This window comes from Vigna umbellata, chromosome 6 (assembly GCF_029865625.1).
Source record: "Vigna umbellata cultivar VRB3 chromosome 6, Vumbellata_1.0, whole genome shotgun sequence".
NCBI lineage: Eukaryota > Viridiplantae > Streptophyta > Magnoliopsida > Fabales > Fabaceae > Vigna > Vigna umbellata.
Window position 1 is genome coordinate 19,521,400 of NC_142170.1, and position 15,448 is coordinate 19,536,847.

The 15,448-nt window shown below is 36.0% G+C and overlaps 1 protein-coding gene across 1 annotated transcript; it reads right to left on the reverse strand.

The window, feature by feature from the left end:
- Positions 1 to 475: 475 nt before the first annotated feature.
- On the reverse strand, positions 476 to 4,852 carry LOC124847874 (putative terpene synthase 2). Its single transcript, XM_088093150.1, has 7 exons — positions 4,687 to 4,852; positions 4,167 to 4,449; positions 3,376 to 3,751; positions 3,061 to 3,282; positions 2,836 to 2,974; positions 1,423 to 1,668; positions 476 to 857 (listed from the first exon to the last, which is right to left on the reverse strand). The coding sequence occupies exons 1-7, from the start codon at positions 4,822 to 4,824 to the stop codon at positions 555 to 557; spliced, it is 1,707 nt and encodes a 568-aa protein (XP_087949276.1). The 5' UTR covers positions 4,825 to 4,852; the 3' UTR covers positions 476 to 554.
- Between the last annotated feature and the right edge of the window lie 10,596 nt (positions 4,853 to 15,448).

Sequence of the window (15,448 nt, forward strand, 5' to 3'; positions counted from 1 at the left end):
TTCGTTTATAAACTTAATAATATACTTATTAGACTGAATAAGCATAATTGTGAACATAATTAATATATCTAAGTTTAATGATGTTTAACATTAACTAATTTAAAAATTAAAGATATAGATAATAGTTATTGAATTTTTTTACTTTTGAAACTCTTAAAAAATATTGAAAATTATTTTTCTTTTCATTTACACAGTGTCTTAATTATGTGGACTCAAAGATATATATTCTCAATTTAATCCATTACCTCTTATAAATTCCGTGTGTCAGTATAGCATGTGACAGACAGGAACAGGAACATACACAATTGAAGAAGGAAGTAATATGTGTTTTTGGAGAATAGTTTGGTTAATTATTATTTTTTTTTATGTTACCTATCAAAGCAAGTTGTTTAATGTTTATATAGAGTGATGATAGAATCTATTTTACTCTTCTTTTAGATTAATTATTTTTAATTGATGCTTTTTAAAAAGATAATTATTAAGCCAAGGATAATTCATCATAATATTATAGAAATTCAAGAAATAGATCAATAATACATGAAAGAAATAAGCCTTTAGCTTATTTGCAAGGGCACCTTATTAACTAGTAAAGCTTTGATATAATCCTTCATTATTCCTCCCGAATGTGTATAATTATCTTGTTCTTTGTAAAGGACGTCCATCATTCGTGCAAGGTTGAGAACACGCATGAGAAACTTCATTGGTACTTGAGTAGGATTAAGGCATTCCTCATTAATATCCTTCCAAGCACTCTCCACCAACTTATGCAGTTCTTTAATCGCATTTTGCCTTGAAGTATTATATTGCTTCATATAGCAATCTACGCTTGACACAACGTGCCCTCTTTCATGCTCAAACTACATACATATCAAATAACAAATTTAACCTAAATCCCAATAACTAAATATAAAAGAAATTTGACTTAAAACATGATTTTTATTGTTGACAATTGTCTAAATTTTTTAGTCTCGAATAATTTTTCTTCACTTTCCGTTCCTAATAATTGCTTTTCTCCTAATATTCTTATCTAAACCACTCTGTTTCATTATTTAAAATGCTATATGAACTTTTTTCAAAGACCAAAATTGAAATAAAATAAATTATTAGAATCAAAGAATGTAAACAAAATCTGATAACTAATCTGGGTCCAATACATATTTAATAAAAAACACTATTTAATCTTGTTCTCCTACCTTTCTACAATTATAGGTTTTCCATCTTTGTGTGTTTAAAAACGAAATGTGTTTGCGTTCCATATATAAAGCTAGCAGCATTGAGCATAAGAATGAGAACAATCTTATTACATCTTTAGACAAACTTGTTATGATTAGGGGTGGTTTTCAATAAAAATGTTTAACTTTCTCTATTCCATTTTTTAGTGAATGCACGTGTTGAAAAGAATAAGGGTAGTCTAAGATATACCTCACTTCCAACAATGTCATCCATGAGCCTAGAAATAATTGAAGCAGCTTCAATAATTTTTGGGTGACTCGTTGCCCATATGAGGACCTCCTCTGTCGTGTCTTCCATGCCCAAGAAAGATACAGTTGTCAACATAGCATAACCACATGACATAGTTGCAACTTCCATATACTCCTCTACAGTTGGTGTGTGGTTGGAATTAAACCACCTTGCCTCAATAAGGTATGCCTGGACTAGTCTTTTCATCTGTAATTAAAAATACATTATATATGACCACATTGTTTGGTTTTTTTTGTTTGTTACAAGAATCTCTTTTGCTATATTGGGTATCATATAGTATTAGGTTACCCAATAAGGATATCTGTGTGCTCTACATGGATAAAAGATAAGGTTTAAGTTTTATACAAGTTTATTTAGTTAAAGAGTTCGTCCGTAAACCATTAAAAGAATCTTATAAACTCAACATATCCACCTACTCAAATACATATAAATATTTTTTTTCTTAGTACAAATACTAGTATATACTAAAATTGTTATAATGCATAAAAATCGTATTATGACTTAAACATGATGACTTACAGGAAAAAAAAATGAATTATTGAAACATAAAACCCATTCATTTTAGGAACTTCATTAAGATAAATTTTCAAATAAATAATTTATTATGTTATATTATATGCTTATTTATACGGAATGTATATCTTACATACGATGATAAAAGAAAAAAGTAATTACCAATGGACCTATTTGACCAAAATCCAATAACCTTTTAAAGACTTTTAAACAAGTTCATACGTCGTATAATACATTCATATCATAGACCTTTAAAATTTATGCAATAAATCATACTTAGTTTAAAGGTCACTGACTGTTAAATTATTGGTCTAAAGAACATACGAAAATTAACATTTTCATTAAAGACTTTATCATAAGACGTGATATCAATTTTTAATGGAAAAAAATTAATGGATTTGTTGAAATTAACAAAAAAAGTGCATTGTCTAATTTTCAAAATATGATATTAGAATTGGAATCTTTGGGAGGAAATATACTATAAAAATTTAGTAGAAATGAATAAAAGTAAGTAAATTTATATAAAGGATTATGACACCATATTTAACAATAAAATCTTTAAAATAATTGGTAAAGGGTCTTATATATTACTTTTTTATTCTTTTCTACTTAATATGAAATTTCAAACTACATTTTATTTTACTATTATATATGGACCTAATTGTAGATAACGAAAGGCTATTTTTTTATTTTTAATTAACCATTTAAATCTACTAATTAGAATATTATGATATATATAAGGTATCTAATATGCAATTTTACTTAATTTGATATTTCCAATTAAAAGAAAAACTTCTAAAAGTAACAACAATAAATAAATAAATAAAAACTTAATCGTACTTCTTTTTGTGCATACTTGACGAAGTTTTCTTTTCCCCGCTTTCTCAACTGCTGCTCTGTTTCTTCAAAAATATCCAAAAGTTCCTTGTAACATAATCTCATATATTCTGGGAGATCAACTAATGAGGAGATATCCCACCTGCATATAATCATTGGAAAGTTTACTTTATATTTATTTAAATAAGATAAAAAAGATGCTAAATTGAAGAATAAGATTAAAAAGACCTTTCTATTGCATCGGTAAATATCTCTAGTTCATCAATGGTTCCATAGGCATCATACACATCATCAATGATGGATGATATGGCTATAACTTTTCTCAGTATTCTTCTAGCAAGACAATCCTGCGGCTCATAATAGACTCCAACAATCCAAAAGCAACCTTCTACAATCCTATCTCGTACAAACGGAAAATTGGTCGAGACATTCAAATCCTTAACCCACCACCTGAACAAGAAAATCCCAAATTAATTTCTACAAGATATTATTTATTTACTTTTCATTTAATAATAAAATGTAACTTTTGGAGGAAAAAATCACTTGGTCGCATTGGTGACTTCTTTTTGATGAAGCTTCTGCAACATATTAAAGTCTAGTTTTGCAAAGGTTAATAAACATTCATTATGTGAAGGATCTTGTTGGTAGAAAGATATATAATATCTTGCCTCCAACCTAGGCATTCCCTTGCGAAGTGCTTGTCCTATGCTATGGTGCACTAACCCAGAAAGAAAAGGGCTTAATTTGGTAGTTAATGACTTGGTTAACTCAATGAGAGTGAAATTATATGCCTCTTCCAGTATCTCTTCTCCATGGAATCTTAATTGGGATGCTTCATACAAGCTCAGCATTCCTTCTACGTCATTCACAATGCTTTCCTTAAACTTTCCTGCTTTGTCCTTGAATTGGCAAAATACATCTGTCTTCCAAGTAAACAACTTGTTAAATTTCAAGATATATGTGTATTTAAATATATTCTTGATGCTATACAACAGGAAAATCTATTCCGAAACCGTTTAGGGTCTTTTTGAATAAATGTTTTATACGAATTTATAAAAAAGAAAAAAATGTGTAAATATGTTTCGTATTTCTTTTCATTTTTTATAGTTTTCAAATTATAATACATGTTTATTTTCCTTTTTATACAAAATGGTTCGGACATATTTTTTCTAAAACTTCACTAGCTATATGACAGCTCTAGACCAAAACGAGGTGACAGTGAGGTAATGAAAAGAGTGAACATAAAAGAGGGATAGAAGATAAACATGGTGAGTTACGACAAATATTAGATTGTTAGAGTGTAAATTTGGTGTAATAGTGGCAAAGTCATATACCCGACGAAATACGATATCCTTGCTGTCTAAGCAACCGGAAGAGTAAAGCGAGATGATGAAGATCATCATTGTAACTTATTATATTGTTCTGCTTTGTTGAAATCTCATAAATTTGATGCAATGCCTCATCAATTTCATGTTCAAAATGATAAGAAACACCCAAACGTTGGACTGAGTTGATGATGTTTAATTTAAAGAGGATATCCTTAAAAACAGGAGAGACAATAATCTTCCTCACATATTCTTTTAATTTTGTAACTTGTTGGATGTCGCTATCATCTTCCTGCATGTGGTTATGAAAACTCCAGCGTGAGAAAAGTGAAATACATAAAGTAAACAACTGTTGTTATACATATAATATTTCCTTTTATGAAATTTGACGTGAATATGTTACCACGAAATACCGTATTTAATTCATATAGTTAGTAATAGACTACTAAAATTATTCCAAAACAAAACATAAGTAAATGAAAGTAAATCTAAAAAGTGAGATTAGACATGAATGGTTGTGTGCACTTACATGAAAAGTAGAATCATAGGAAAGGAAATAATCCCCCCAAATGGAAGGATGAAAAGCTGCAATATGTCGAGTGAAGTTTGAGTTGGGTTTGGCATCGTGGGGGAAAACAGGAAGTGATGATGATGGTACCATAGACATGCTTCGTTTTCTAGTATATTAAATTGAAGATGATTTTTGCTTTGAACACTCAAGAACCCAAACTCAATTAATTTATAGGAATACATGAGAGGTATCAGTGTCACTAACCACTATTATGTAGGCCCGAAGATCATATGAACAGATTCTTCAGGTCGAATAAAACACTATTAAAAGTGGTATGATTATTTCAATGTTTCATAAAGTGGTATGTTTTTCTACATTTTAATACAGATATATATTATACGTACAAGTTTATATGAAAACAAAAAACAAAAAATACTGTTCTTGTGTGACAAATGAAATAAGATTTTCCAACTGTTATGTGTCATTTTTAAAATTCTTTAAGTTCACTTCAATTTTATTTTTAAGATTTATATTTTTCACTTTTAACCAAATTAATTTTTTCCATCCCAATATTTGTATTTTTACATACTTTGTGACCTATGTATATTAATGTTTTCCCTTTTACTTGTTTCCTTTCAGCTTGTTCAAATATTATTTTGGTTATTTCTTTTAGTCATTTTATTTATTAACAAAATTAGAATATGATATTTTATTTAAATAAATGAAAAATGTCTTTTTTTATAATAATATGTAAAGTGATTTTTTGTCTTTGATTAACAAATTTTATATTTATATTTTAAAATTAAAAAAATCTATAAAAATATGTTAAAAAAACTGGTAAAAAATCATATTCCTATTTTATCTTTAATTATTTTTAAAAAGAAAATAAACTCCTTAAACAAAAATAACTATGTACTCCCATAAAATAACATATTACAAATCAATTTTTATAAAAGTAATTTTTCGCTACTTTTTTATTCAACTATTACTATTAATACTTATTTTAATATATAAATATATGAAGTGTCCTTTTTTCAACAGCTAAAAAGGTCAGTATCTGCTTTGGGTACGATATTTTGCATGTCATTTATGAATACACGTCACTTATCTTACATTGTGTCCACCAATAAAAGAATAAAAGATACTGTTTATTTCTTTGATATAATTTAATAATAATCTTTTTAAGTCTATTAAACCATTATTTCATCAATCAATTTTTTCTCACTTTCCGTTTTGCTATAGAACACTCTTTCAGTGTGTGCTTGATTAGTGGGTGACCTGGCATCAACACGTTTCAAATCTAGATGTAAATCCTTAAGTGGAAGTTATTTTCAAATCTATTTTGAACGTGTTTTTATAGAATTGAACACACCGACTAAAAATGTATTTTCTTCACAATCTCTTTATATTATTAGATTTATTTTTTTCAAATCTCATGTTTCCCTCGTCATAAAGAAAAATATTCATAAAAGACTCTCTAACCATTATTTGAAATTATTGATAGATATTTATTGATGGCCTTGGATTCGTCAGTAAACATGATTTGTCAATAAAATTGTCGATGAACTGTACTGATTCTCTTACCGACAGGTATATTTGTCTGTAATAGTTCGATGACTTGATATACCGACAGACTTAGGTTGTTGGTAATATCTGCAATGAAATAAGAATGAAAATTGGGGAATTTCCTTTCCAAATTGAATTTCAGCGACTAAACCTTTGTTTCCCCTCCATTCCTTCTTCTCAGCGATTCCTATTGCTCTACAACATTCCCTCTCTTCTACCAAGCTCTCTTCAATGCAATAAGAATGAAAATTGAGGTATTCCCTCCCCAAATCGAATTTCAGTGAGCAAACCCTTGCCTCCCTTTCATTCCCTCTTCTCAGCGATTGTCCTTGGTCATTACCTTTTGTCTCTTCTGTTAAGGTCATTCGTGTCCGTGTTATCCTCTTCCAATATTGTTCCGAAGAGCGTGCACACTCGTAGTGGTGAAGTGTGGTTCGTAGAGACTGCCTCCCTTTCGGTATCGATAGAGATAAGGTTATTTTTTCAGTGAGTGGCGTGACAAAATATTTGGGGCCAGAAAAAAGGGATTATGCGTGAGCATTTGGTGCATAGCATTATAGTCGTGAAAGGAAGAAGAACTACTATAAACCAAGGTAAAGGGATGCTAAGCTGTTATGTGTGTTTTTTGGGCTTTCGGTATTGTTATGTTTTTTTTTTGTGGAGGTGCATGCGAGGATTGTGTTAAAATTATCGTGGATAATAATGTTGATTGTTAAGGTCACCATTGCTTATTATTAATTTATGTTTAATGCATGAGCGATGTGTTTTTGGGCTGCCAAACTAGTGGTTAACAGTGACAACGCCAACAAATTAATTGAGAATTTACATTGATTAATTTGAAAATCTAAAAGAATAATTATTTGAACAATAACTTTTATATAACTAATGATGTCCTATTTTTAAAAAACAGTGAAATCAACTTATTTTCTTTATCATTATTTTTATCTTTATAAATCTCTTTATAAATTTTTTTGTTTCTATCGTTTGTTACTTTTTGTTCTTTAATCTTTTCTTTATCTTAATCTTTTTTATTATTTTACTAACCCCTTTGTGTAATTTTTATAAGAAGTAATTTGTTAATAATTAATTCTATATTTATTGGGAGACCACTTAGGGTTCAATTTACTCTTTCTATTTTGTTGGTTATTATTTTAGCAATACTAAAGTTGTTATAGTTTAGTAGTATTAATTCGGTGGCGTCAACAACAATGTTATTAGACACCATGAGGTTCCCATGCCTATAGAGGTTTGATTGGTGACAATATTCGCTCGTGATCCCTTCCTCAACATGGTGTCTTCCTCCTCTACCATTTTCTGCTAGTGTGATGTCTCGATAATTCAAGATGTCTTCTTCAACTACCTTCCCATCCTCTAGTTCTCTTCTCTTATTTCTCTTCTTCATTTTTCTTCTCATCTCGGCAAGTTATCTTTGCATATCACGTATCAATTCCGCATTTTGATCTGCCATATTCTAAGTAGGTACCATTTCTTCAAGGCACAACTTGTCCTCACAATAGACGTCAAATGTTCTTGTATGAAACCGAACTATCTTGTAAAATTTAGTATACCTTCACTCTACTGTTGGAAGTTCCATTATGTAGCTCTTGCAATGATTGAATATGTTGGGTACTTGTAAACACTTTGGTGATCAAGTCAATCGGTGTGATATTAATAACCTAATTTAGTAAGAATAAATTTTCAATATACATTTTAATGGAGAATAACCATCTTTATATACATGTGATTTTTATTGAAAGTGAATCATCTTTATATACATGTGATTTTTATTAATGACGTGAGATTATTTTAGGAAAGTTTAGATATGATAATTGTACCATATGACCAGATGGCCATCAGAGTCCATAATACCATATGACCGGACGACCATCAAAATCCAAAACGACACCGGCAGGGACGACAGGCCTCACAAGTGTAAATGATTAATTTTAAGGAGATTAAGGTAAATTGTGCTCAAGGGTATTGGACCGGAATTGGGCCGAGATTAAAATATCACTAATCCTAGGCCCATGCTCAAAAACTATAAATATAAGTCAAAGGTAAGAGGTAGGTGATCATATTTACTGTGTATTTATTACTGTCATTGTCGTATTAGATTACCGAACGGTTCAATTACTGACTTTGGCATCGGAGCGGCTTTAGTAGGTACACCTTCGGGCGGATGAGCAAACAAGAGCATAGGGAGCGAGACCGAATGGCAGGAAAGGACAAATTGTGAAGGTATTGTGACTCAATCCCATAACCAAAACATTTTGGCGCCCACTGTGGGGCCGAGTTACTTAAACCCAATGGTGAACACGAGAAACATGAGTGTTGACGACCCCGTAGAGCTGATTAGGATGTTGCAACAAAAAATGGAGGAGATGCAGCAACGCCACAAAGCGGAGCTCATAGTCGTTAGGGCAGAATGCTCAGCTTGGATCGCCCAAGAAAAGGGATCGGGAGTTGGTGAGAAGGAGAAAGAGGAGCACGCTAGGGAGCGTGGCTGATAACGGTTGAATTTACCGTTATTTGATACTTAATTTTGATACTAAAAACACCCTTTTTGACTTAGAAACTAGCTTGGAATCATAGTTTTGATGAATAAGAGAGTTAAAGGTGAATTTAATGGTTTTGTGCTAGATTTCCTTGTTTTTAACAGAAATTGAGATGATTTGGAAGAAGAGTTGAAGTAGTAAGGAGTTGGAACTCAAGAAGAGATGGAAAAGCATTGGAAAGGAGGATCGCAGCAGCGTTGAGCGCCACTTTAGGGGTCCTCAGCGCCAGAGTACACAGTCTCACGCTTGGCTGCCCTTTTCTGGAGCCCTCAGCGTAGGATACCCTTGGCTCGCGCCTAGGCGCGCTTTTTAGGGGCGCTGAGCGCAACTTCCTCGAGTCGCACCACGGTTGCTTGCCTTCTAAGCTGACCCTGAGCGCCCGTTTTGACCCGCACACCACCTGGGCGCCCTAAGTGGGGCGTTGAGCGCCAGTCTCGTGGGCTTGGACCCGTTTTCTGTTATTTTTATGTTCTATTTAAGGACTTAGACGTCCTAGGGTTCACATCTTTGGACGAAATAGGCAGAGAAACACACTCTTTGATCCCTCAAATGCGAATTTGGATGCGGAAGGTCCTATCTTCAATTTCTAGGGTTTTATCTTTCATTCTTTTTCCCTTATTCATCTAGTTTCACCATGTCAATGGTGAACTAAACTCTATTTTTTGGGGAATGATGTAACCTTTGTAAACCCTCATGTATTGAATTGATTCTTGATTATATATGCTTCTTTCATTAATTGTTACGATAATTCTTCTTCGCGTAATGCTTGCTTTGTTTAACTCATTCTTTAGTATGATGTATGATTTGCATGAGTACCCGAAGGTATCTTAAAATTCATGTTCTGGAGAATTATTCCTAGAAGCAGTATTGCTCAAGAATGGGGGTATGAGTTCTGGTTGTCTTAAGCTTCTGTTCTTCAGAATTAATTATTAGAAATGCTAGGAATCGTGTGAACTTATAATTAAGGATAGGCTTAATACCCTATTTTGTCCCCAGTTTCGCTCGAAAATGTCAAATTAGTCCATCCTTTAAAAAATGCGTCAATTACGTCCTCACTTAATAAAATTTGCATCAATGAAATCCCTTCCGTTAAATCTGTACAAACGGCGTTAATTGAGGAAGTAGAAGAAAGAGAAAAATAATTAACGCCGTTTGTACGGATTTAACAGAAGGGATTTTATGGATGTAAATTTTATTAAGTGAGGACGTAATTGACGCATTTTTTAAAGGATGTACTAATTTGACATTTTCGAGCAAAACTGGGGACAAAATAAGGTATTAAGCCTTAAGGATATGCTTTCTTCGCCGAGAAATCGAGTTTTAAGTAGTTTAGATAGTGACATTGACATTAATGAAGAAGTAGAATTCGTATATACATGAGAGTAAACTAGGTGAAATCTAACCCCAACAACATATTCATTCCATAATATCAAACCCATTCATCTTTGCACTTTAGTCCAATTGATCAAATTGCATGCATATTTACTTTTCAGTACTTGCATTCTAAACCTAAAAGAGTTTGTTTTCAAGTCTTATTTAATCAAGAAATCACATAATTGTTTAGGTTGTGAGCCTCTAGGGAAACGATACTTGGTCTTACCATGTTTATTACTTGATACGATTCGGTACACTTGTTGGAGTCTTAACAAATTTTTGCCGTCGTTGCCGGGGACTCGTGGTTTAACTATTATATTTGTGTGATTATTGATTAGCTTTGACTTGATTGTTATTGTTTTAATTTTAATTTTAATTTTGTTTTTGTTTTTGTGTTGTTATAACAATTGCTTTTTAGGGTTTGTTTTCTTGTGCATGCAGGATACAATTCACACTAGAAGCAAGGAAAAATTCTAACCTCTCTTTACAGATTAGGAAACAGAAGACATGGAAGGCAATCGGAATATGGGTCCAGTGACACGAACTCTAGAGGATTACACAATAGTCACTAGTCCTTGGTATTTTAACAATATTGCTAGGCCAAGGGTAAATGCTACCAACATGGAGATGAAGCCTGCCCTTATTCACTTGGTGTAGAGCAATCAATTCAATGGATTAGCACATGAAAATTCATATGAGCATCAGACCACATTTGACGAGATATGCAATACAGCGAAGATTCAGGATGTATCAGATGAAGCTATTAAACTTGGCTTGTTTCCCTTCTCTTTGGGAGGCAATGCTAAGATGTGGCTAAATTTGTTCCTGAATAAGTACTTTCCTTAGTCAAAGGTAAACAAGAAATATCTTCTTTTCAACAGGGCATGGAGGAGACATTTGGTCAAGCTTGGATCTGCGCACTCGACTTGGAGTCGATCGATGTAGTGAAGAAAAGAGGGTTAGGTATCTGTTGGTGGAAGCCAACACCTCTTACAACGTGCTCCTTGGCCGACCTTGGCTGAACGCCTTCGGCGCGTTCGTGTCAACCCCCCACCTTACCCTGAAATACTCGTCTGACAGGGGAACGATTTGCACAGTCCGGGCGGATCAGAGGATAGCGAGGGAATGTTACGAGACTGGCTTAAAACTTCATACCCGGATGGTTAGAAGGAGAATGAGTGGGTCGGAAGTGGCTATGGCGGATCTTGATCCACGAACAAATACCGAAGATCGGCTAGAGTCGTTGGGAGAGACACAGCCGATCTTGGTGGGAAAAATGATTCCCATACCACGATTATGGCCCGAGGGATGGAAGTAGGGCTGGAAAGGGAAATCAGATCCGTCCTATGGCGGAACAGAGACCTGTTTGCTTGGACGACCACCGATATGCCGGGAATCTATCCCTTGGTCATGTCACACAAGTTGACGCTATTCAAGGAGGCACGATTGGTCGCTTAGAAGAAGCGGAGGGTGGGTGAAGAGAAGAGGAAGGCCATAGAAGAGGAAGTGGGGAAATTGAGAGAGGCTGGATTCATCAGGGAAGTGACATACACCACATGGCTCGCCAATGTGGTTATGGTCAAAAAAGCTAGTGGGAAGTGGCGCATGTGCACTAACTACACTGACTTAAACAAGGCCTGTCCCAAGGACTCCCATCCCTTGCCCAGCATCGACGCGTTAGTTGACGGGGCCTCGGGCAATAAGATGCTGAGTTTCCTTGACACATACTCCGCCTACAACCAAATTCCTATGTATGCACCCGACCGAGAGAAGACGACATTTATCACCGACAAGGCAAATTTTTGCTACAAAGTAATGCCTTTCGGTTTAAAGAATGCTGGAGCCACTTACCAACGCTTAATGGATAAAATCTTCTCCGAACAGATTGGCCGGTACATGGACATGTATGTGGATGACATGGTTGTCCGTTCAACGGACTGAGACATCATGTAAGAGACCTGGAAGAGGTCTTCAAACAGGTCAAAAAATACAGGATGAGATTGAATCCTGCCAAGTGCACTTTCGAAGTGGCGGCCAAGAAGTTCCTTGGATTCATGCTCACCGCCCAGGGAATAGAAGCTAACCCAGACAAGTGCACAACCGTCTTAGAGATGCAAATCCCGACCACCATGAAGGAAATCCAAAGGCTGGTTGGGCGATTCACCGCTTTGTCACGTTTCATCCCTAGGCTGACCGAGCGGGTTCGTCCGGTCCTGAAAAAGATGAAAAACGGATCAAGTGATAAATGTAATGTTGAATGCGAGAAAGCATTCCAAGATGTTAAGGTGGTCTTGATGAACCCACCAGTCATGAATGGGCCGTCGCCGGGGGAGGATTTACAAATATATCTCGGAGTTTCGGAAACAGCTATCAGCGTCGCGCTGCTCCAAGAACAACCCGAGCCTAAGCTCATATATTTTGTAAGCCAAACCCTCCAAGATACGAAAACGCGATATCAGCAAGTGGAAAAGCTTCTTCTAGCCTTGCTTAACGCGTCCAGAAGACTCCGACCATACTTCCAAAGCCACTAGGTCGTGGTCTGAATGAATTTTCCTATCTCCAAGATCTTAAGGAAGCCTGACTTGGCAGGCCGAATGGTAGGATGGGCGGTCGAGTTGTCAGAGTTTGGTTTGCGGTACGAACCTAGGGGATCGTTTAAAGGCCAACACTTGGCTGATTTTATGGCGGAATTACCCTTGGTGGTCAGTGATGAATGGAATTTGTATGTTGATGGAGCTTTTGGACGATCAGTAAGCAAAGCTGGGGTGGTCTTAGAGGGACTGAACGGTTTCCTACTGGAGCATTCTTTGGTCTTCAAATTTAAAACTTCCAACAATCAAGCGAAGTATGAAACCTTGGTAACGGGGCTAGAACTAGCAAGAGATATAGGGGCACGGAAGGTGTTGTGCCGGACGGACTCCCAACTCGTAGTTGGCCAAATGAACGGGGAGTTCCAAGTGAAGGAAGAACGCCTCCTCTGGTATTTCCACAAGGCTTCGGCTTTGACCAAAGAATTTGAAAAAGTTGAAATCTGACACATCCCCAGCGAAGACAACTCCCGGGCGGACATGTTGTCGAATGATGAGGAGTTAAGGGTGGAGCTTGATATCTTGGAAAAGCGAAGAGGTCGGGTGGCGCTAAGAGCATAAGCATGCAAACGGATGATGGAGAGACAATACAACACCAAGGTCCAGCCTAGAAGCTTTCAAGAAGACGGCCTGGTATGGAGGAAAACTGGTGAAGCACGTCGGACGGTGACCCACGGAAAACTCGCTACTAAGTGGGAGGGGCCTTTTTGAATTTCGAAAGCTCTGGGTAACGGAGCATATTGGCTAACACATCCGGACGGCCGCAAAATTTCAAACACTTGGAACACCACTCATCTAAATTTTTATTTTAGTTAAATCCTCACCTATTGTACTCTTCTTTTCATTATGATTAATGCAATATTCAGGGCCCTTATTCCTGATCAAGTGTTTGCAATAATGCCGAATGACGAACGAATGAAGGTATAGAACCCAAGTTGATGAACGGAGTTCCAGAAGGAATTGTTGTGAACTTGGTCAAGCGGTGAATGACGAGTTCGCATAGGAACCCATGCCCCTCGGTTCAAAAAACCAAGTTGATGAACAAAGTTCCAAAAGGAATTGCTGTCAACCTGGTCGAGTGGTGAACGACAAGTTCACATATGAACCCCTGCCGCTCGGCTCGAAAAACCAAGTTGATGAACAAAGTTCCAGAAGGAATTACTATCAACCTGCTCGAGCGGTGAACGGCGAGTACGCATTGGAACCCCTGCCGCTTGGTTCAGAAAACCAAGTTGATGAACGAAGTTCCAAAAGGAATTACTGTCCACTTGGATGAGCGGTGAACGACAAATTCGCATTGGAACCCCTGCCGCTCGGTTTGAAAACCCAAAGTTAAACGGAGTTCTAAAAAGAACCCCTAAAAATTGGCTGAATAAAAACATCCGGTTAAAAGCGTGATTAGAATACAAAATTAAAGGCCGCTATCGATAAGTTACGTTTAAAAATATCCGGAAAACAAGGAACCAAATGAAAATAACAACACTTAAGCAAAAAGCAGATAAGTCGTTCATATAATAAAAAGAAGGAAGTCGTATGCAATGGATGGTATTAATGGGCCGATACGTAAACACCTATCCAACCTAAGTGTTTTAACGTTCGGCTTCATCTAGCAAAAATAAAAAAAGTACCCCACCCCCTAGCCGATAAACCATCTAGTCATCTCCTCCAGCTCGATTCCCCTCAGTCGGACTACCTTCAGGAGTCGTGTCGTCGACATTAGCGGGTTCGTCCACACCCGCATCTTTATCACCGACTTCATCTATTGGGAGCATCTTCCCGTTGAACAAATCTTGGTTAATGTCGAAACTTGGGGCCAAAGGATCCACCTTCAGGAGGAAGGCCGCTGATAATGGTTGAAAATACCGTTATCTATGATGTAATTTTGACACTAAATGCACCCTTTTCTGCTTAGAAACTTGCTTGGAATCATGTTTTTGCTTTAGTTTTGTGAATAAGAGAGTTGAGGTTATATTTGATGATTTTATTACTAAATTCCCTTGATTTGATAGCCTATTGGAATGATTTGAAATAAGAATTAAAGTACCAAATAGTTGGAATGCAGAAAAGTAACCAGAATGAAGGAAAGTCAACCAGAGTGCAGAAAAGTCAACCAGAGTGCAGAAAAGTCAACCAAAATCCTAGTTTTCGTCCCGCACCGTGCCCGGGCGCCCCTTAGGGGCTCTTGAGCGCCAGAAGTGCACCGCACACCGCCCGGGCGCCTTTCTAGGGGTGCTTGAGCGCCAGAATGCATGCTTTGAAAACCCTTTTTGAAAATCTTTACCTTGAGTTAAGTTGAGAACATTTGTGAGGTATCGATAAAGGTTCAAGTTTGGGATTACTGGGAAAATTGAAAAAAAAAAAGCATTAATTATCCGCACGGCCTCCAACTCTTCTGGGGTCATGCGACCGACCGCCCATGCTTTTATTTTCCGAGGATCCCTTGTCCAATAAAAATGGAACAAAGGGAGACCCGCTTCGTCATGGAATTCGAACCGACCAGCGTCTCTTATTATTACTTTGAAATATCGTTTCTTGAAGTTTTTGAACGATTCACTATACGGTTTGAGCAGGGTATGATGTTGGACAAGAGAAAGCGACACCCATCCTCGTCTCGCTAAAGGCCGGACGTTGAAATAATGGAGGAAAAATGCCACGGTTTGAGTAATTCCCATAGCAGCACACATCGTCACAAAGGCC